The sequence below is a fragment of the Aplysia californica genome, unplaced genomic scaffold (genome assembly GCF_000002075.1).
Source record: "Aplysia californica isolate F4 #8 unplaced genomic scaffold, AplCal3.0 scaffold00012, whole genome shotgun sequence".
Classification (NCBI taxonomy): Eukaryota; Metazoa; Mollusca; class Gastropoda; order Aplysiida; family Aplysiidae; genus Aplysia; species Aplysia californica.
Window position 1 is genome coordinate 133,334 of NW_004797282.1, and position 22,589 is coordinate 155,922.

The 22,589-nt window shown below is 37.9% G+C and overlaps 1 protein-coding gene across 3 annotated transcripts in view; it reads left to right on the top strand.

Annotated features, from left to right (window-relative positions):
- The window catches only part of LOC101862697 (importin-13), a 34,775-nt gene extending 26,231 nt beyond the window's left edge, over positions 1 to 8,544 (top strand). For 2 of the 3 annotated variants that reach the window (XM_013083860.2, XM_013083864.2), the window contains exons 23-30: positions 192 to 329; positions 1,206 to 1,302; positions 2,142 to 2,194; positions 2,516 to 2,582; positions 3,418 to 3,476; positions 3,745 to 3,834; positions 5,511 to 5,692; positions 7,738 to 8,544. In XM_013083860.2, the coding sequence (XP_012939314.1) occupies positions 192 to 329; positions 1,206 to 1,302; positions 2,142 to 2,194; positions 2,516 to 2,582; positions 3,418 to 3,476; positions 3,745 to 3,834; positions 5,511 to 5,692; positions 7,738 to 7,867 (816 nt within the window). In that variant the 3' untranslated portion in view covers positions 7,868 to 8,544. The remainder of the gene's footprint in view (positions 1 to 191; positions 330 to 1,205; positions 1,303 to 2,141; positions 2,195 to 2,515; positions 2,583 to 3,417; positions 3,477 to 3,744; positions 3,835 to 5,510; positions 5,693 to 7,737) is intronic. The other variant, XM_005090038.3, reaches the window with a different exon arrangement.
- The last annotated feature ends 14,045 nt before the right edge of the window (positions 8,545 to 22,589 follow it).

The following is a 22,589-nucleotide window of genomic DNA, read 5'->3' on the forward strand; positions in this document are numbered from 1 at the left end:
GCAGAAAATGTATCATTGCCTCTAAAATATACATTTTTATTATTGGGGGAAAAGATACAATGCAGAAAATATATAATTGTCTCCAAAATAGAAACTTTTAAATTTTATTTTGGGAAGTAATCTTGCTGAACTTATATTGTCTCTAAGAGTCTTTTATCCGGGGAAGTAAAGATGGTCTATCTGGTCCCCAGGCTGTGTGTGATTTGTACAAGAAAGCCTTGCAGAAACTGGACAATGGCTTTGCCCCTCTGTCCACCGACCTGACCCAACTAGTCATAAACCTGTACCAAAGATGCCCCAGCACCGCCATCATTGATCTATGCAAACAAGTGAGTAGTTCCTCCTCCCCTTTTTTTTTTGCCGTTGGGAAAGACTGGTTTTTATAGCGCGTGTATCTGGATGGGAAAAGTAAAGTGAAGCAAACGGGCTGAAGGGCTAGAACTCAGGTGGCCGCTAAATTGGAAAAGTATAGAGAGTGTGTGGTTGGCAGTTGCTCCTTTTTTCCTATCAAACCTCTGTGGTTCTTATCTCTCTTTTTGTTTGTATGATACTCTTAAGTAACATATCTAACCTTCGGCACCTAAATGACTTATTTTGTGTTGCAAGTGCTGTAAAACGCTTACAAAACTTAAAACAAACTTTATTATGTGCTTTGATTTTCCTGTATATATATATACTCGTGTGCGCACTCATTTAAAGATAAAAATTCTTTGGTTATTTGGCATTCTCCTTTTTTAAAAGGCGGTGCCACTGACTGGTGTCTTTAGGCCATTCCCAAAGGGGGGACATTTCTCGTTCATGCACAGTAGAATTGTAAATGGGCTGATTCAGCAATGTCACGCTCATAACTGTGCTTCATCTACAACAGGGGACTGCTGCTTTTTCTTTCCTAATCCTTACTTTTGTCATTTTTTTCTCTACTTCTTTTGTATGTTTGTCACACTCTTGTGACCCGCTATTTCCGGGGTGCCTTGAAAGTCGAAACAGACTTTGTGCTGTTGAAGCTAGAGAGGTGAGCAGAGTAAGCCTGATTCCCTGTAAAGACTTCTCTGTTGACATCCACCCCTTGGCGCTCATATGACCATATACAGTTGCGAGTGCCGTAAAACATCTTCTGAATTATTTTTTTAAATTAAAAAATCAAAGCAAAAAGTATTTGCAAGCATACTTATTGAGTCGATATTTTGTATTTCAATGATTTTCAGATGCTCTTAATGTTTGGGCTTCAAGAAAATTTCATTCCATTCTCTAAAGCCATAATAGAGAATGTGTGTGTACGGTCCCTGCAAATGTTTACTACGGGTACGTACAAAGTGATGCTTGTGTTTATGTATAGCAGTGTCAAATTTTGGTTATTTTTCTTGTTACTGTGAAGTATTTTATCCTGTGTGAATGAATTATTAATTTTCAGTGACCATGTGATTGATGTAAAGCGCTCAGAGCTTATATTCGTATGGGATAGAGGGCTATATAAATGCAATCTATTATTATTATGTTCTCTGACCAATATGGTATGATGCTTTACAGAAAAAAACAAAGCAAATGCACTTTGTTCCCTGTAATATTTTACTTATGAGGCTCTCGTGATAGTTATGTTATGTACTGAAAGGAGGGTTGTTGGAGGGTGTCACTGGTAAAACCTACGTATACTTCTGTTGCTCCTGTCTGTCTGTCTTACTTTTTCCACCCTCTACCAGATCAATACTGTGCTGGTGTGCTTCTCTTTAATCGAATAGACAAGTGCGTGGGTGGTTGGCAGGTGCTTTGGTGTAGTCTGCTCCTTCTTTCCTATCAAACATCTTCCATCCTGATGTCTCCTCCTTCTTTTTTGTGTTTGCTATTCTTTTGTAACACCTCTAATCTTCAGCACTTATATGACCTGGTATTGCAAGTGCCGTGATATGCTTACTAAAACTAAAACAAGTCCCATTCAATGCCATTGACTGAGTTTGGCATCCATGTTGGCACAACTATGAAGTTGGTTGGACCATTCAGTAACTTTGGTTATTGATTTCTCAAAATTACGAATGATGTTCTGTTTTGTTTATATTCTGACCTTTGCAAGTAACCCTATTTTTCATTGATTTGTGTGATTTGCTTTTGTGTTAAAGAATGTGACACGGTTGGGGTTTTTTTCCTAGGAATTCGAAACTACACTGATGTGATAGAGGGATTCATGTGCTTTCTAGCCCAGGTAAGATGTAGTAGAGTGACTGAATGTTAGGACAAATAGATATACGATGTCCTATTCTTGTGTAAATGTACTAGTTCAATTTTTTTGTATTTAGAAGTTTGCAGGGAGGCCTATTTATATACTTCTTTTTTTTAAATGGAAGTTAATTGTGTTGTGTGCTGACAATAATGTGATTGAGTTATTTTATTTTTCAAATCTTAGAAGTAGTTTCTGTTAGTGTACTTAGTTTGTACTTCAAAATAAGGTCTTGGTTGGTAAACTTTGAAAGTATCTCATTATGATTCTGTTCATTGTGGGTTTTCTCTTTGCTTTGCCTTGCAGGTGATGAAAAAGTTCAAAAAGATTATCATGAACTGCAACTGTGATCTTACTGCTATTTTCCATGCAGGTGAGTGGTGATGATTAGTGAATACTGACTGGTACTGTTGATAGGTATTGTGATGTTGTGTGAGTACTGGCCGGTTTTATTTTTAAGACTGCGCTATGTTTTTCAATCCTTGAATTGGGGGCTCTCGTGGCCTCTGAATAGCGACGGAAAATTTTCCTCTCAAGAATTGTCTCCTTTCACCTCCTTTCCTGCTCTCAAGCAATGTTCTGTCGTCTGCTTTCGTCTCCACTTTCTACTACCACCCTCACCTCCTGCCTTTTTGCTGCTTCTGTTTGGTTCCTTCTTACTGCTGTCTTTCAGTCATACCCCTGATGTTATGGTAGAAAGATCTACACCGAACCTTCTCGGACAAAGCCGAAAAGTCTCGGAGGTCCCGTGTGCAAGTTGCGCACGTTAAAGATCCCTTGGTGGTCCATGATTGATAAGAATAGGCTTCGGCCACCACCCAGGCAAAATTCAAAATTTCCTACGAGCTGAAAATGTTTACTGTGTCCCACACACTCATATATGACCTTGTGCAGTTCTGAGCGCTGTAATAAAACACCTGCCCCCAAAAAATGTTTAATACCAATCCTCTTAACAAGTTTCTGTAGCAAATACAAATAAAATTGTCTTAAATGGTCACCCGTTGTCGAAAAAAGAAATGGTTGTCTTAGACAGGTGAATATCCAGGACAGTGTCATTATTATTGAGAAAAAAAAATGCAGAGGGGGGAGGTTGGCCGCTTATATAGTTGATTGTCTTGGACAGGTGACCATTATAGCAGGTTCCACCGACAGTATTTCCAAGGTCTTTTACTGATGTTTCCCTATTTTTGTTTTATTTTTTCTTCCAGCTGTGTTAAGTATGGCATTACCAGAACAAGCTACTGTGAAAGCGTCCTGCAGCTTTATGGTATGTGCGCACTTTTGTCATATTTTATTAGTGTTTCTTATAATTTGGAAAGATTTGTGTGGGGGGGGGGGGGGGGGGGGAGATTTTTTTGTTTTATTTGGTCAAATTTCTGTCTGTCTGTTGGGATGTAGCTGACTCTGCCAGTTGTTATGGCCGACCTACCGAATGACCTAATTTGTGTTGATAGGGATGTAAAATGGTTACTAATAACTTTGTAACAGTGACTGATGACATGTGGGGGGTTTTCTTTCTTTAATTATTATCTCAGATTGAGTTCTTGAATGCTGGGCCGGAGAATGAAGTGATCAAGTCTATTGTCACAAGCCGTGGACATTTGTTGGTCGACAGAATAATGAGGGTGAGTGGATTTTGTCTTATTGTGAGGCGTTACTTCTCGGATTTTACCCCGATGGACATAGATACGTCGAATCTGTAGGCTACCTTAATACTTTTATAAGTATGAAATGATGAAAAACATGTTAACTCACTTGCGACTGGGCCCTTTCACCAGTCACAAGCGTTGAAGACTGGCGTTTTTGGGGGTATTTCAATAAATCACCACAACTCTCAGAATTACACTATTGTAATTATTTTGTGACACAGTAAAGTAACATTCAAGCTTAATCTAATACAAAAAACCAAAGTTGTCTAAGTTTAATACTTTAATTTGTATGATTTTTTAAAAATTGGCATGAATTTGATTTTCCAAAAAATTTCCAGAGACGTGACAAGTGGAATGAAATTCACTACAACAACAAAAATAAAAGTTCAAAGTGTTCTGGTTTGATTTGTATACATGTGCAAGTGTTTGGTGAATATATAAAAGCTGGTCTGTGCATTGATTCAGACCCATACACTGAAAATACATAGACAGATGTACGGCACGGCGTTGTGATTTCGTTGCGCGAAAAACAACACCGGTACTAGTGCTAGATCTAGCCCTAAAACTACGACTCGGGCCGTGTTCGGGTACATATCCAGGATCCTAACTATTAGACACATCATATTCTGAGACACTAAAACTAGTAAAACGTACAGAAGTATAAAAAACGGCGAAATTATGTGATTCTGGTTCATGCGACTTCTTCGACCGTTACTACGACGCGACTGTCGGATTACTATGAGCTGTATAGAAAAAAACAAAGCGCAAGTTCCGGTCTGTTCAACCCCATTCAATAACTTAAAAACTACCGGCCCCAGAGATACGAAACGAAGTCTAAGTAGCTCAGGCTTGGCCAAACAAGGGTACGAGGCAGGTCTCGCGATCCGTGCGTGATTTGTAGAGCGGAAAAAAAATTCCAAAGTTGGTCACGCAGGGCTCGTGTGACCCGTCGCAGCGGAGGTCACGCAACTGTTGTGTGACCCGTCTGAAGTGAGTTAAACTTGAAGAATAGGCATAAGTTCAAAATCTACATATTGGAGTCCTGTGTTGATTTTTGGCCGATATCTTAATTTTCGAATTGCAAAAAGTAACTCTATTTGTCAGCTCCCCTCACATATTATTAATGTTGCTGGCTGGTGTTATGAACTTCAATAGCTTTGCAGAATTTTAAAGTTCAAATTTGAAGAGGCAACAAATATTGCTTGTCTTTTAAAACAATTTTTTAGTAGGCATTTATATTGGTCTCTTCTTCACTGTTTTTACTAGTCCTTTATACCAATTAAATTCATTTTTACCAATTTCTTCTTTACCCAGTCATTCATCTAAATTCGTTCTTTAATGTTTTTTACCAATCATTCATATAAATTTATTTACTGCTTTACTAGTAATCTAATTTCCCTTTTACTGTTTCATTTGTCATTTATACCAATTTCTTCTTTATCATATTACTAGTCATTCATGCCGAAATCTTCTTTTCTGGTTTATTAATCATTCATGCCATTTTCTTCTCTACCGTTTTGGTGGTCATTCATGTCAATTTCTTTTTTATTATTTTACAAGTCTTTCATACTGATTTGTTCTTTACTGTTTTTACAGTTATTTTTACCGTGTCACTAGTCATTCATGCCAAAATGTTTTGTTTCCTTGTGCAGGCGATTGGCGGAGAATCTCAGCGGGGTATTGTGGACTTTGTGGCTGATGTGATCATGGCCTTGAACAAGAACTACGTGGCGCAGCTTTCCGTCTGGCTCAAGACGATCCTGGAAAACGAGGGGTATCCTTCTCCGCGCGCCTCTCGGCAGGATAAAGAACAGTTTATAAAGAATTTGTTGAGGTAGGAAGGAAGATCTTGGGTTGGTGAGGGGTTGTTTTGCGTTCCATGTCTCACATCCATACAACAGGACCGACTTCACATTTGAATTGAAAATCCTCAGCTTTGTTTGAAGTGAGGTATCTCTGGTCTTCCAAATCCTATCTAAAGATATGAAAGCAGCCTGTGCTTTTCCAATATGGGACTTTATTTCAGCGCCTGTTCCTCCCTCTCTGTCAATTATACTCCCAAGATAGCAGAAGGATTCTACGTTTTCTAGTGCCTTTCCTTCTATTGAGACCTGCTCCTTTTGTTGTGCATCTGTCCTTAGGACCTTTGGCTTTCCAGGGTGGATCCTCAATCCAACAGACTCTGATAGGCTGTTTAATACTGAAGTCTTTGCTTGCATCTGTTCCTGGGTGTGCGACAGAAGCACCAAGTCGTCTGCAAAATCCAGATTGTCCAACTGTGTCCATGGTGTCCACTGTATACCATTTTTGTGTCCTCTGGTGGTTTCCCTCATCAGCCAGTGGATTGCCAATATGAAGAGGAAGGGTGATAGTAAGCATCGCTGTCTCACACCAGTCTTGATGTCAAAGCTGTCAGTGAACTGGCCATCATGTATAACCCTGCAACTTGTCCCTTCGTACATGTTCTTGATGAGGTTCACCAACTTCTGTGGGATTCCGTGGTGTCTCATTATCTTCCATAGTGTTGTTCGGTCTTTACTGTCAAAGGCCTTCTCATAGTCAAGGAAGTTGACAACCAGCTTGGAGTTCCACTCCAGGGACTGTTCCACAATAATCCTCAGCTTGGCAATCTGGTTGGTGGTTTAGCGGTTTTTCCAGAAACCAGCCTGTTCATCCCGTAGTCTTGGATCCGTTGCTGTCTTGATTCTAATGGCCCTTCATGTGTTCATATTATTTTGCACTTTGTGACAGTAAATGTAGTGGGTGGTTGGTGGATGCCCTGGTGTGGTTTGCTCCTTCTTTCCTATCAAATATCTATCGTCCTGATCTCTCCTCCTATTTTGGGGGGGTTGTTACTCTCTTGTAACATCTCTTAATTTTCATCTCTTATATATGACCTATATGACCTTATTATATTGCAAGTGCCGTAAAACTCTTACCAAAACAGACATAAAGGAAAGGTAAATTCAGGCTTTGTACACCAGCTTTGACACAACTTTTCTCCTTAGAAATGAAAACAAGGCTACAAGTCAATGTCAGTGTTATAGAGCAAGATGGAAAAGCCATACCTGTACACCTTGGGGTCATTTTGTACCCCCGGAGTTGTATTCTTGACATTTTAGAATGCTTCTTGTACGAAGATCTCTTTGAAACTTTCAGTATTTCTCAAAAAATTATTTTGACAGACTGCCATGCAAAGTGTGCAGATCGGATTAACGAGTAAATTTCCTTTTTGGAAAGTGGTGGCACAGAGTTCCCCACGTCGTATGGATACGATAGTAAATCACGACGTACGGATAGGGTTAAACAAAAAAACGCACTACTCGTTGGAGTGATAGACAAAGACTGACGATAATACACAGGTGAACGGACACTGGACACAGCACAGCTACATGGACTCACTGAGCCATGCTCACAAACACAGTGAATGCGGTGGTTTGCTCCTTCTTTCCTATCAAACATCTATGGTTCTTATCCCTCCTCTTTTGTATTTGTTACTCTCTTGTAACTCTTCTAATCTTGGGCACTTATATGACCTTATTGTGTTGCAAGTGCTGTTAAACTCATACTAAAACTAAAAGACGCAGTGACAGACGAGACATGTGAACAGAGACGCAACAAGAGAAATATCACCACTGTTAATGATTTATCTTTATCTTAGCTAAGCTTACCAATGAGGAAGGAATTCCTGTAAAATAAACAAGATGGCGCCCAGGTGAAACGAATTGGTGAACCGGGAAGTAATTTTTTATGTTCTTTCTTGTGATAACAGAACAGCCATCTGTACAAGTGATTGCCTTTGACGGGTGGCTGTTAAAACGTCTCTGACTGTTTTCAGTCGTTTCATCAGTGCTATGTTTCTGCTTTTGTTTCTGAAAGTGCGACTATTACCTCCCACAGGGATCGCATGAACAAGCGGAAGACGAGAGATGTGGTGAAAGAGTTTACGCTGCTTTGCCGAGGGCTGCTGGGTACGGAATATGCAGAGGCGGCCGCCACATTTTTATGATGTGCCGAACGGTGTGTTTGCTTGTTTGTGTGGGTGAGGAAAATGCCTGTGGATGTGAATGTGGTGGCATTATTTAATGAAAATACTGTAAAATAGATGTTTTGCCTCACATCAACCCCCCCTCCCTGATAGTGAGAGAGGCAGTGAATATTTGTGTGGTCACAGACAATGAAAATTTCTTCCATGGATCGAAGCTATAGTGATGTGCTTGTGCTTGGATTTTTATGGGGGCAGGGGGGGGGGTATGCATTTTTTAATGAAATGGTCACGAATGGAATGAAGTTGGATTTTTTTTTATTTTTTTTTTTTAATTATTTTCTTTTGGGGAGGTATACATGCTTTTTATTTCCTTGTTATGACAGTGTTTTAACTGTACACTAGGAGAGTCACAGACTGTGTCAAAGAGAAAATGGAACCTGCATCGTTGACGAATCGGAACGCTTTTCTTTGAGAAGTATTTTTAAATTTTTTATTTTTGAAGAAAATCATGACATGCTGCTAGTGTAGGTTTCTAACTTAACACATTACATCCTGAGGGTCTGGACGGGAAGCCTATTCTCAATTCTAAGGTGGGGGGACTCACCTCCAGTGATTAGAAAGTTGTTTTTAATAAACATTTTTTTTAAAATGCTAAACAAATACCCAAAATTCTGAAAAAATTAAATAAGAAAAAAAAATGAATGTAGTTTCCAAAAAATATAACTTTATGTGTACATGTTCTTAGAACTGTTCTAGCTTTACTTCAATCGTGGTGTCCAACCCATCACTCTCTCTCTGCCATGCAGTGGATCTCTAGATCTAGATTCTACATCTGATTAATCTGAATCAGGTGATTATGGGCTCGTTGGGGTGGAGCGTGTGAAGAAACTCAGAGGCGACCCTGGGCGAGTGAGGGTGTGATGTGTTAAGTACTGGTACTTGGTAATATTTGAAGTAACTCTGACACTTATTCGATACCCTAGAAATTTTGTAGAATCTCTAATATTGATGGCCATTCTGATCAAACCTTTTCGAGTTGACGCGGGTTCAGCCCCCAGCAATTCAATCTCACAGGGTCATGGTAAGGGTTGTTTAATATTGCCTTTAATGTAATGGTAATGATAATAATAGTATCTATAGAGGGGACTTGTGGGGCTCGTGAACTGTGCCATCAGTCGAACCAAAGATAGTACATATGTATAACAAGATGGTCCACTTAGCCAAAAAAGTGTCCGCCGGAAGTTCGCTCTTTGCTTCAGATGGTGCTGCTGTCTGTTTTGAAGCTCTCTTTCATTTCTCCAGAAGAGAATAGGAATAGCACCTCCTTGCGTGAGCAGATCGACTGCTGTTCATCAGCTGTTCGGGTTCGTTCAGTGCGGAGTTTTAGGTTTTTTTATTTTAATGACCTCTCGCCTTTCATTCTAAAGTCAAATTAAACGAAGAAAACAGTCTCCCCTTCCTCTGGAAGAGGTTTTTTGTCAGCGTAACCATTTTAAAAAAGCTTTCTTCCGAAATTTGAATTCTTATTTATTCAAAAACTTGTTTCACTTTGATTTTTTTTTTTAAACAAGTAGGGTAACTCTGTTCGCAAAGGGTGCGCATTTGCGAAGAGGGCACCACCGAATTTTAAGGATACTTTTTTAATTGGCTCGAAGAGAGGAGTGGACCCTCTTGTTATGTAGACTCTTTGGTCGAACCAAGAAAGAAAACTGGTGTCTGTGGTGTAGCAGTTATGCTCTTCACCATTGCACACAGAAGATGCGTTTGCTTCCTAAGTGGACATGTTTTTAATCGAGTATGTCCACCTCGACGGTTCAGTTCAAGAAACCCCTATTCCAGATTTTTCAAAAAATCAACTTTTTTTTTAGCTTTTTGTGGCTGCAGATCTTTTATTTACAGTCCAATCCGGGCATAGGAGAGATATGTGATGGAGAAATATATATGCGTCCAGGGGAAAGCAAAAAAATTGATTTTAGAGAAATGTGGTACGCTATAAGGGTTTCTTGAACTGAACTGTCGGTCTGTATATCTGAATGCTACTCCATGTTTAACCTGGGTTGGCCCTGACAGACAGTCAAAGCAGCCTGCCTTCTAGATAGTAGAAATTGTATCATTTTGAGGTGTAAAAGCTGTACTATTGCTGATAGGAAGTAGAGGTGTTGGATAGGTTGTACTGTACATGCCTTCTACTGTCACAGAAGCTGCTGTTTATTGGTACATGAGGTGTTCTGTGTTGAATACTCGGAGAAGCATGTTATGTTTAGGTCAATTCTGATTGGTGGTGATTTCTCTTTGGTAAAGTGTACTTTGGCAAATCACACTTTCCACCCGCCCTCAACCGTTCAGTTTTGACCAGCAGAATAAAAGCCTGTTCTACATGTGGTAATACTACAAAGTTTTGGGGTTCAGTGTCTTGTCTTTTTTTTTTCTAAATTAAAGATTTCCTTTCATATACATGTTTCATAGTCGTAATGTTGTTGTCAATTTTAGCGTCAGTTTTGTCACTAATTGAAATGTGATTTTAATCAGTGCCATGCAAGAGAAAGACATTCAATGACTGAACTTTTCACTGTCTCAGGCGGACAATTCTGAATGAGTCAATGTTGTGAGAAAATTGGTACATGGTTTAGTAACATATCATATCTGTATAGATCCGTGTGGTGCTTTACATGAAGTAGTTGCACCTCTGTATAGCCGTAGAGACTTGGCCAGTTTGTTTGGTTTTGTTGGTTGTTTTGGTTATTTTTCGGGGGGGTTAATTGGATGAGAACATTGAGTCAAACTCTGGAGAGACTAGAGTGGAAATGTCATAATTTAAAGTTTTCAAATAGCCTCCCTCTTAATGGCTCTTCTTCATCCTGTCACATGGCATTGGCCAGTAGCGCTTTACTATGCCAAGTTATGGTCTCGTAGATGAATGAATTGCAAGTGTCTATAGCGAGGTCATTGTAAACGTATCTGGTTGTGCCAAGTTTGTTTTTGACAATGTTACTTCCAAAATTGGGAAAAACTTGAACACTGTTTATATGAAAGAGCAAGTCTAGGAATCGCAGGATCCAACTTAAAGACATAGAACACATATGTTCTTTGGGTGTGACAGGTCCTTTCTTTTTCTTCTGAGCTCGTTTCTGTTTCTGTATAACTTTAGGATAGCTTCTGTGTGATTTTTACCATCATTACATGCAAAATGTTCAGATAAAGCTTCATAAGATTTGTGGAATAGGCCACTGAATAAAAAATATTTAAAAGAGTGGGAAGTACACGTTTTATTTTGGCGTGTGTTGTCTTCATATCAATATACCACTGAAACGGAACTTGCTGCCTCAATTATTGGCAAGGACAGAGTTTTCATATTGAAGGTTGGTTCTTGTACAAGTAAATGTTGAATCAAAGGTAGTGAAGCAAACTGTCACATTTTCAGAAATATGATAGCTTTTTGGGGAGAAACAGGAACCCGATATATTCCCACTCAATGGACGTGAGGCAAACTGTCGTATTTTCAGAAAGATAGCTTTTTTGGGAGAAAGGAGAACCTGATATATTCCCGTATCGTGTGTCACAGACAGTTCTTTTTCCACTTCTTTTTATCCTCCAGCGATCAGTTTTTCAGCAAGCCTGTTGTTCTTTCTCGGGGTGGGTGCTGTGATATATCATCACATATCTCAATGTCCAATGATATATTGTACCATGTCTTGTACAGAATCATTTTTTTCCCCTCCCTCATATTGGTGATGAGTAAGAAAATATTTGAGTGACAGATGGTAGTCATACATGTAGATTTCACAAAGGAAAACCATTTAAAAAATATATTTTGCTTTTTTAGATTTAGTGCATTAAGTGGTTAGATCAATATTTAGAATGTAGAAAAGGTGGATTTTGTAGGAATTTTGATAAAAACGGCACCTTGATTTTATGATGTGTTTAGTTTTAAGCTGAAATGTGAGTACCAGTATCATACAGTGGATTGTTCCTCACACACACACACACACACCTTTTTTAAGGGGGGGGGGGGCTTTTGAATTCAACTCATTTTGCAGTTTCATTAATATTATGATTACATCTGAGGCCACTTTGAATTCAATAGTTTTTCATTTCCCTGAAGGTCTAAGAGCTGAAATAGAATGTAGGTTAGGTAGTGAGAAATATAGACTTTTAGGTCGACATATTGTTGGTTTGAGCATTTGCTGGCTTTAAAGTCAGAGTGTGTGAGCCTGTGTGATTTGGTGGGGATTTTGTTGTAATGAAAGCTTTTTGTTCAGTTGTCCACAAATGTTCCAGAGCAATTTCTCTAATGTTTTAAATCATATCTGTGAAATTGTTTGGTCTGACAGGTGCTAGTTGAGTCAGTAATGACCCCTGTTCTGCAAATGTATATGATGAGATGATGTTTTAAAAAAAAAAATGTTCTCAGTATGGTCTTCTGTATTGTGGATTTCATCTATGGTGGATATTTTTGTATAAACATTACCAGCATTGTGTGCCATAGGTGACTTTGCACTGCGAGTTGTTCATGTACCCTGTTCACTTGAAAGTTGATTATTTAGATTTTTTTTAGGGGGGACGGGGGTAGTTTTTAAAAATGGTAACCCCTTGTTCAGCTTTGTATTTTTGATTATTTCAGACATTGAAGTACCTCACCATGGGTTGTTTATAAGTTTTTAATATGATGGTGTAAGGGTTCTTTGCTCTTTTTTTTTTCAGTATGCTTGGCTGAGAAAGCGGCTTTGTTTTGAGGGGTCATATCATTGGTTTAAGCAGTCTTACTTTTGGTGGTTAGGTTTAGGTAAAGATTTTTAAAGCAATAACTGTATTAGTGAATTGATAAATGCGAAGAGCTCCAAATTAGGTTCATGTTGGTATGTTAAATCAGGCATTGATACGTTTTGTATGCCCCAACCACTTACCCCACTGACATAAAATATGTGTTGTTAATGTGATGTTCAAACAGTGTTGTTAATGTGATGTTCAAACAGTGTTGTTAATGTGATGTTCAAACAGTGTTGTTAATGTGATGTTCAAATGATGTGACTTTGTCCAAAAGGTGCGGTAATGACTTTCAACGTTGAAATCTCTTTCACTCACAAATTTCAGTGTGGAATAATGTGCCATGATTATTCGACTTCCTCTAAATTTAGAAATTACTGAATGTTGGTTTTTTTCGAAAAGTAGTGGCATTTTACTATCATTTGTCAGAAAAATTACCATAGACTAGACCTATGCACAACAGATAGTTTTGGTGTTTGTACTTCTGTCTAGTTTTTCTAAAATTTGGAAATGCATAAAGTAGCATCATTCTCGATACTTACTGAAAACACTTTTGTAATGACTGAGAGATCGTTCCATGAATAGATAGTCAATCGTACACGCTATATATATGTATATATTTGTCATACATCAAGTGATAGAAAAGTAATGCCCGTTGTTCCAATTTCCATGTAATTCATAGGCTGGAAGTTTTTTCTTTTTGAAGAAACAGTTTCTGGCTGAATTGACTTGACCCTGTGACTGACGGTAGAGACGACCTTTAGAGAGATGTAGAGTTGGTTTGCTTGTGTTTTTTAACCCAGTTCTTCCAAGAGGAAATATCAATCACCTTGCCATTCTCTAATAGGCTCCTTTGTCTGTCTTAGAAGGTGGGCGACATCAGTGGTAAATGTTTTGTCTGTCTTAGAAGGTGGTAAATGTTTCCTGATGAATTGATGACCAAAGCAATATCGGCTGATGCAGGGTAGAATGTTGTTCCCTTTTTTTCCCCTCGTACGCGTGACGTACATCATCTCTGCTTCCATTCCTCCACTGTTAAAATTTGTCTTATAAATGTCTTGTTGGTTCCAACTTAACCACTGAGAATGATATTATATCATAATGCAATTTCATGATATTATCAACCACCTGTCTTCTACTGCAGACCGTTATTTGTGCTGCGTAGGGAACACTTCCAACTCTTGTTTCTACTCGAGAGGTGTTGGGTTTTCTTTTTTTTTCGTCCTTTCTTTCGAAACCTGTTTGACCTTTCTTTTTTTTTCTCTTTTTTTACTTCTTGCATATCATTACATGCCCACTGTACTTATTTTTATATCCTGATTTGTAGTGTGATGAACCGTTAAGTAAATGCGTAGTGGTTTGATTTATTTAAGTGCTCGTTTGCCTTTCGTAGTTTAATTGCAAAACTTTGTTTCGAAGTTTCCTGTTCAAAGTTCTGCCTGTGTGCTCTCCTCTCCTCCGCTGTACTTCAATGTAAGAAACCGTAGGATTAGTTCAGCTTTTGTTGGTTGTTCAGTTTGATGCTTTTTCAGTTTCTGACAGTCATAATTTTTCATGTTGTACAAGCACAATTTTCACATTTTACATTTTAAAGGTGTTTTTATTTATTTCATTTTTTAAATATTTTTTTTAATCATCAGTTTTATTTCTTGGAAAAGCTTTATTATATTCATCCTAGTCACAACATTTACAGCTTTTTGGCTTTGTAAAGATTCCTTTTGTTCTTGTCTGTATGAAAGGAAAATATGCACTTTTTTTTCCTTCTTATTATTGTTCTTGATCTTGTGTGACAGCCAAAATTTTGAAGTCCTTTTCCACGTTCCTTCAGGGGTTTTGTGAGTCCCATAGTACTCAGGGCTGCCCATCAGTACGAATTAGGCAGAATCATACTGATTTTTTGTCAGTTTTACGTAATTACGATCATTATACTCCAGATTCCGATTTCTAAAAAACTTCGGCTACCCCATCCCATTGCAAACCTTCCCGTTGAATAGTGGGAGAAAAACAACTGGATCAGGACAGTGTAGGTCACTACATCACATACAGCTGTCTAACACGAGCACTCTCTTTGTGTTGTACCCTTGTAGACACTCAGTGCCACTTTGCCCTTAGAAAAACGTTAATTAGACTTACGAGATGCTAAAGCGAGGAGTAAGACCATTAGGTGTACAAGGTATTGGAAAATTCCCACACTTTTGTGTTTTTGGTGACAGCTTTGGTCAATGAGAGAATTTTTAAAAAATAATGGATCAATATTTGAAATTTGGAACAGTTGGTTGCAGTGGATGGGGCATGGTTGGTTGTGATGCACAATCAGGATCAAAGGCTTGTGATGTATTCTACAGTTCCTTGTGAAGAGAAACCTATAGTTCCATGGGTGGTTGGCGGGTGCTCTGGTGGTTTGCTCCTTCTTTCCTATCAAACATCTATCATCCTTATCTCCCCTTCTTCTTTTTTATTATTGTTACTCTCTTGTAACACCTCTAATCTTCTGGCGCTCTTATGACCTTATGCAGTTGCGAGCGCCGTAAAACCTCTACTAAAAAAAAAAAACTCTACTAAAACTTAACATATTCTATAATTCCAAATGTTGCTTTGGTTTATGCAAGCAGTAACACCTCTCCTCCTCTTCCCTTTTTTCTCTTGGCTCGCCAGTGACGAGCCTGCCAAGACCTGTTTGTTCATTATGCCTTAGTTTGCATTACATTAATACTTGACTACAACTACAACCCTTGCCCTTGACACCCCAGGGAAGAAGACTATGTATGCATGGTCATATTATGAATTTTTAACCCAGAATTACGAATTCTTAATTTGTTGATTTACCAAAACATATATGCTGGGAATGGGCAGCCCTTAATACTGTGAGCGGGAACAAATGACATTTGTAGTGGAATTGAACTGTCTTTTGTTCACTGTAGTGTGTTTTGTCTTGTGTAGTGAATCCCTGTGCGGCCAGTTTGTTTTCTACATTTTGTAAATGACAAGCATATATGATTCACCTGAATGTGGCACGAAAGTTGTGAGCCCAACCACCAGTACCTTTTGTAATTTGTTTTCCATTTCCGTAGAAAGACTATCTGTAGAGTACTTTTCAATCTGTTTTTGGATTAGTATTGGTACTTTTTGTTTTGATACTTAATTCAGTTGCTGAGCACTTAAAAAATTATCTTATTGATGTATTGTTTTCAGGGACTCTGTAGTATCTTTGTTGACTGTTTCTTCATGTGCTGGCGATTATTATTTTTTGTGCTCCTTCACTAGAGATTATAAGGGTCACCAAGTGTAAGTTGTCCTACCCACATTTGACTGAAGTTTACATTGGCTTTTTTTTTTTACTTTAGTATAGCTAGAATTTACCTGGTCTCTCAGGCAGCTCTGTGCCATGTTCTGGGGTCCTTTTCAATTAAACACTTCAAGACTTTTTTTAAAAACCTTTTGTTATCTGAATCTTATGTTGCTGGGGTAGGGTGGAGATAAAGTTTCCCTGACAGACCAATTTGTACTGATGAATGGTGGCTTGGCATTGCTCAAATTGTTTTGAGCTGCTAGTAGTGCTAGTGCATTTTGACAAATTGTCCCATCAGATTCTTGTGAAAAAAAATTTCACCCATTGTTTTTAATTTTCAATCCATTTTTGGTGATTGTGAATGCAATTCGTTTTTCATCATCGTGTGTAAAACTTATGTCTCGTAGGCTTCAACATGGTGGAGTCAGTGGGAGATTTAACGATAAGTGCTTTGGTAATGATAGAGATTTGTATCTGATTCGTGAAACCAATTGATCATTTTGTTTTATGAAGAGCAGTACAGTATGGGATGAGTGACAGGCTAAGGAAGAATGAGTCACAAGTTGAATTATATAGTAGTTGTAGTACCCTTGCATTTAACATAAACACTTCTTCTGTGTGGAGTGTTGTAACCTGTTGTCATTTCATAGAAATAGAATGCTGGAGTGTACATTCTCACTCTGGCAAAATCTCCGAAGCACTGCAGGTTGGCCTGTGTTTATGTTTCCTCTGAACATAACAGCAAGTAGCGCCATATATATACACAGAGAAGCCCATATTTTCAGAAAGATTCATTCATACAGGAGAAGTGCATAGATCTATTATATATTTATTTGAGCAAGCAGCAGTATGGGCAGTGAATAAATCAATATTTCAAGGCAAGTGGCTTTATGCGAGATCTATGTTTCCAAGATGCATTATATATATACATCTAGGTCAGTAGAGAGTGTCAACGTGCAGGTGCAGAAGATGCAGGAGAGAGAGATATCAATTTCCTGTGTGGATTTCGTTGTTTGTCGTGTGCTGTGATGTTTTTCCTCATGCCCACCGGTTCCTCAACCGTTTCTGTATGCATCTAACTTGAAAGTGGAATTTTACTCAAGATGTTACTAGCGAAATGAAGACAAATAATATAATACATTTTATTGATGGCGTTATGTTCTAAATGTGCAACTGTAAGTAGGAAACAGGTTAACTTTTTTGTTTTTTCTAAAACCATAAACCGAAGTTGAGCTATGGGTCCTCCAAAAAAATCAGGACTCAGCATGCAATATAAATAGTATATACTCACAGTGAGGTAACTTGTGTCTTCTCTCATCATTTGAGCCTGGGAGGGGGAGGGGGTGTTGTGTGCCGTAAAATTTTAAAGAAAACGGTGACAAGGTTAGAGCATAACACCATCGTTGAGCTGACCTGAAGAGAAAACGATGACCCGTGAATTTTGCGCGAAGGTTCAGTTACTTCCGCCCACCCGTGCGAATATTGTTTTTGGTTTCTGCACTTAGCACACTGTTAATGTTACAAGACTAGGAAGATACACTGAACTAGTTGCACATAACTCACTCCATAACTCACTCCATAACTCACTCCATAACTCACTCCATAACTCACTCCATAACTCACTCCATAACTCACTCCATAACTCACTCCATAACTCACTCCATTACTTGTTTGACCAGCAGAAACCCATTTTGTGCCGACTGCTTAGAGCTGTGTCTTCAGACGGTGAAAGCATTGTTCCTAGGGCATGCCCGCTGAAATTAAGATGTTTGGAGTAACTTGAAATAAGGCAGGCCTACTGTGTAGGGTTTATCTTCATCAAATGCGCACATATCATATAATATTCCTTTGTTTGGTTTTGAGGACCAGTTTGCACAAGATGTGGTACGGTATAGTAATAAGCAAGGTTACAATCCCACAAGATGAGGTACGGTATAGTAAAAAACCAGGTTACAATCCCACTAGATGAAACATTTTTGCTATTGCGTGTGTGCACTCCACTCCATAAACAAGAACCTACTCAAAAGTGGACAAGAAGCAAAATTCCCAACAGTTTAGACGAACCCTCTTACTTTTACGTGTTAAATATGTTTATTTCTACTGTTCACCTGTCAAAATGTTTTTGCGTTTCCCTATACGTGTATTACCAGTATATAAAATGTGGATAAGTCAGTCTGATCAGTCTCGGCTGACAAAGCCATGTGAAGGCTGAAAGTTTGTGAGGGTTAGCTGAGTTAACAAGGTGAAGGAAGCCTTCCCCCCCTTTTTTTTTGGGTGCAATTCTGATCACTCCATTTGCACTGTTGGTTTCTTTCTTCGCTACAAAATGGGCTGTCCTGGTTGTATTTTTTTTTTTAAACCAGGAGCATTTTTGGTTCGAGTTTTTTTTAAATTTTGTTTTTTACCGCTGTGGTTCTGAGATTCGATTTCATACCTCTTGAAAAAGCTGTATGTCTTACTTTGTAGGCATATATGCCCACGTGATGTACTCAGTGTAAAGAAAGACAGATCTGAAGTCGAACGTTACATTTTTTGGAATTAATATAGTGTAGTTAATTAACAACTCAGTTTTCTCTGAATTCAGTTCCATGTGTTATTTTCGTTCTTTATTCTGTGTAGAATCTCCTCCGTTCAAAAGCTTGCATCATGCCTGTTTTCACAGTTAATAAAATGAATGATTTTACGGATTTAATTTGTATCACACTCCTTGTTCAAGGCTGCCTTTACTGTTACTTGTGCTGTCGGGTCTACTGAGCTTTGCAAGGGACTGGTTTTCCCAACGATGAATGCCCACGTACTCGTACTCAGTGCAAAGAAAGACAGATCTGATGTCAAGCGTTACATTGTTTGGAATTAATGTACCTGTTAATGTAATTAATTAATGTGTCTAAAAGTAGTAAGTAAAAGTAAAAGGCCCATTTTGTGTGTATTGTTAGTTTTTGTACTAGTTCAACCTCCTACCAGATGTGTATATGTGATGTGAGGCAGCGTGGTGAAATCAGGCGCTCGTCACAATAATGAAATCAGAGATATCAGCCTTTTTTCGCGGGTTTTGCTTTTGCTTTTTTTTTTTTTTTTTTGTGCTTTCCTACATCTTATATATATATATATATAAATAAATATATATATATATATATTTATTGAAAAAGACACTTCTGTGAGGGTTTATGTGAAAAAAAGTTGATAAAGGGGACCCCAAAAAAAAGTAAATTATTTGTTTCCAAAGTCTCTCAAGCTGTGTAAGACACCAGACTTTGACGGCCATTTTCATGCCAATTTTACCTCTGAAATCAGGCGGCCCCCACCTCCTTCAATTGCAAATATCTCGACTTGTATTCAAGATAGAGATAGATAGGTAATTTTGTTATCACAAGCAAGACAAATGAACAAGCTTTATAATGGTACCAATAACTCCATAAAAAAATTGATGAGCGCCTGGTTCCTCCACGTCCTGACACATATTATATAATATGTATACATAATGTCTGCAATTAAGGTCACTTCAAAGGCAGTGCCAGGCCTAAGTGTTAAAGCTAAGAGGTAGCCTACGCCAATTTGTGAGTTTTGTTGTAAGTTCTAACAATCATGTGATGGGTTGCACTTTATTCTGATGTGGAGAGTTTACTCGTCATCTTGCCTGGGCTCCACTGTGGGCACCGAGGCCTCAGCTGTAGTCCGTCTTGAAATATGTTTCCTGAGAAATATGCAGGTATGGGAATTCTCAGGATTAATTTATTTATTTTGTATTCAGTCCTGAAAGTCTCAACCTAGCTTTTTTTTATATTTTTAAATTGCATTATATCTGTTCACAGACACTTAAACGTCTTACAGAGCTTTGCATGACAACCAGAAAAAGGGTAAATTATGTATTCTGCACTATGGAGGGCACTCTGGTGTTGTATGTTTTGGTGCGTGTGTATTTTTGTAAAGATTTGGGTCAGTGATTTGAAAGTTGCGTCAGATCAGCTGCTTCCATACAATCTCAACCATTTTTTTTAAAATGCGAACAAATTAGCTTATCCCCCTTCCTCCCCATGCCTCCTCCCCCTAGAATATTCCTATTTCCTATATATAATATAAGGAGGCTGAGTGAGTAGATGGCAGAGTGGAGGTATTTCTACTGAGGTGCGCATTTGTTGGCAATCAGTGTAGTCAAAGCTGTGTCAAATCTCATCTCTAGTTTGATGGATTTGTGTAAGTGTTGTGCATTTGTACATGTTCTTGAGTTGTTTTGAGACTATTCCTTTCACATGCAAATTGTACATGGCAAACAACGACAAGACATGTTTCGAACACATTCTCTGCAATCTGCTCGATGTTGCTTTTATTGTAGATAAAAACTGACTACATTATGGTGTCTTTTGAATTCCTTGCTCCCGAAATTGCTGATGAATAAACTATGCTGAAATGACATTTTTCTTTTTTACTTTTTTTTCTTTTTTTCAATTTTAATGAAAACTCAGGTGTTTTGGCAGGGACTACTGGTAGACCCTCTTCCCCTCCTTTGTCTCTGACTATCTGTCTTACATTTTTCCTTGCGTCTCATGACCCTTATTGTGTCTATTTGTACCTCTTTATCTTTGATTGTTGTAACAGTTAACAGCTGACATTACCATCTTGGAAGTTTGTGACACACACTGAAGAAAAACATCCAGTACAAATTGATCAATGATCTTTTTTACCAACTCCATGAGGCCAAAAACTGTCCTGCCCCAGAAGACCTAACCAAATCACTGAAATAATTACTGTTAACTTTATAATTACTCTTAAAACTATTGTTATTATGATTTGCTTTTATCGGTTACTCAAACGCCCAAGCGACCATTGGCACTCGTCGAGTGATGTTGATTAACATATTTCAAACGCCTAAACCTCATCATATTGTCACATAGGCGGTTGAATCACGCAGATTTTGTTAGGTCTAAACCGCCTATGTCCAGTAACTTATGTAAGAAAGCTTTTTTTTTTTTGAAGTTAGTTTCAGACCACTGTCCTCCATCATATTATACCATATATTGAATTTCAGACTCATAGGTACGAGCATAAAGAAATACAGCAGTTTTTTGCTTCTCCTGAAAAATTTGTCTCCTGGCACTTGACTTAGGCAGTTGAATCACCCGGCTAGCAATATATGCATAAAAACTGCATAAGTTATATTTTTAAAAAACAACAGAGTAGGTGATAATCCATGCTAGGAGCAATGTAAAGACAAAATATTAGAGTAAAATATGAACAACAGAAAATTTTATTTTAATTCAGTTTCAGGTCGAAATGCCATGTGTTCCATTGTTACAAATATGTCTGTAAATTATTTCATGAAAAAAAACACTTAATTTCGACTCTTTAACAAAAACGGTCATAGATTTATTTTTTTTAAAGTAGCAATCCTTAGGTCCGTATCAGAAATCGATTTTAGGATTTAGAAAGAATGGGGGCCAGACAAAACAGTTCTTCCGATCTCTTTCAAGTCACAAAATAGATACAACCAAAAAAATCATAAAAATAAAAGTCACAATTCTCAAATAGTCCTCTTAATTACCACAAGGAATGTAATTATTTCGAGGGCCGCCAAGTAAACTATGGTAAGTCATGTTTTGTAAATTTTACAGGAGAGACAAAAATTGGACTTTCTTGAAGCGTTTTGGGTGGAAAAACTTCATTTTCATAAGGGAGCCAAAGCCAAATGTCCCAATGAAAATTAAGTTTATCCACAGAAAACGCTTCAAGAAAATCCAATTTTTGTCTCTCCTGTGAAATTTGCAAAAGATGACTTACCATAGTTTCCTTGGCGGCACTCGAATTTGTACTTTTATCTCTGTACTCCAAAAACACAAAAAAAATCAAGTAAAATAAATTACTTCAGAAAAAGATGCGCAATAAGATGATTGTGCAATAAAAGATCAGCACCCTTCATTAATACTGTTGGTTGGTACATTGATCACAATTTTTGCTTTAATCCCACACTCACACACCCACCCACACACACAAAAATACACACATAACATACATAAAAACAAACATACACACACTGAAAATAAAATAAGTCTGTTCTCAACCACGAATATCTTACATCCTCAATCATACATAGGAATCACAGAAAAAAGCCATCTTCACTCCAATGTAAGAAAAAAAACCCAACGAAATCTCTCGCACAAGCTTCATCAAAAACAATATCATCACAGTCACACATTGCAAGACATCATTAATATCAATAACAGTTACTTATAGGAAAACAGGTGTACTCTCTCAATACAAATGTACTTTCAGCAAAATTATGTAGATAAATTAAGTTAGCTTTTTCTTCCTACCCCAAAAAAGATTTTCACTTCTTACTTCTTTGTCAGTTATTATCAAAGATGTTCATGTAGTATGCGTTAAAATAATTTTGCTTCAGGCTTATGAAAAAAAAAAAATTTCAAGTCTGTACTGCTTGTCATAAATAACGAAATTGAGATCCAATGTAGAACTATCAGAGACAAAGTCGAAAAAAAACAAACAGCTTTCACCACAACCAGTGGCAAAATCAATCTGGATGAGTTCATGAAGCCATGGTCAATGGAGTCTGCGAACGATATCAGTAGGCCTATCAACAAAGTCTCAGTAGTGTCAAAATTTGTTCATACACAAACTTAAAACCTCTGTTACAGTCATACATATCAGCACAAATAAATCACAGCGTAATGTACACAA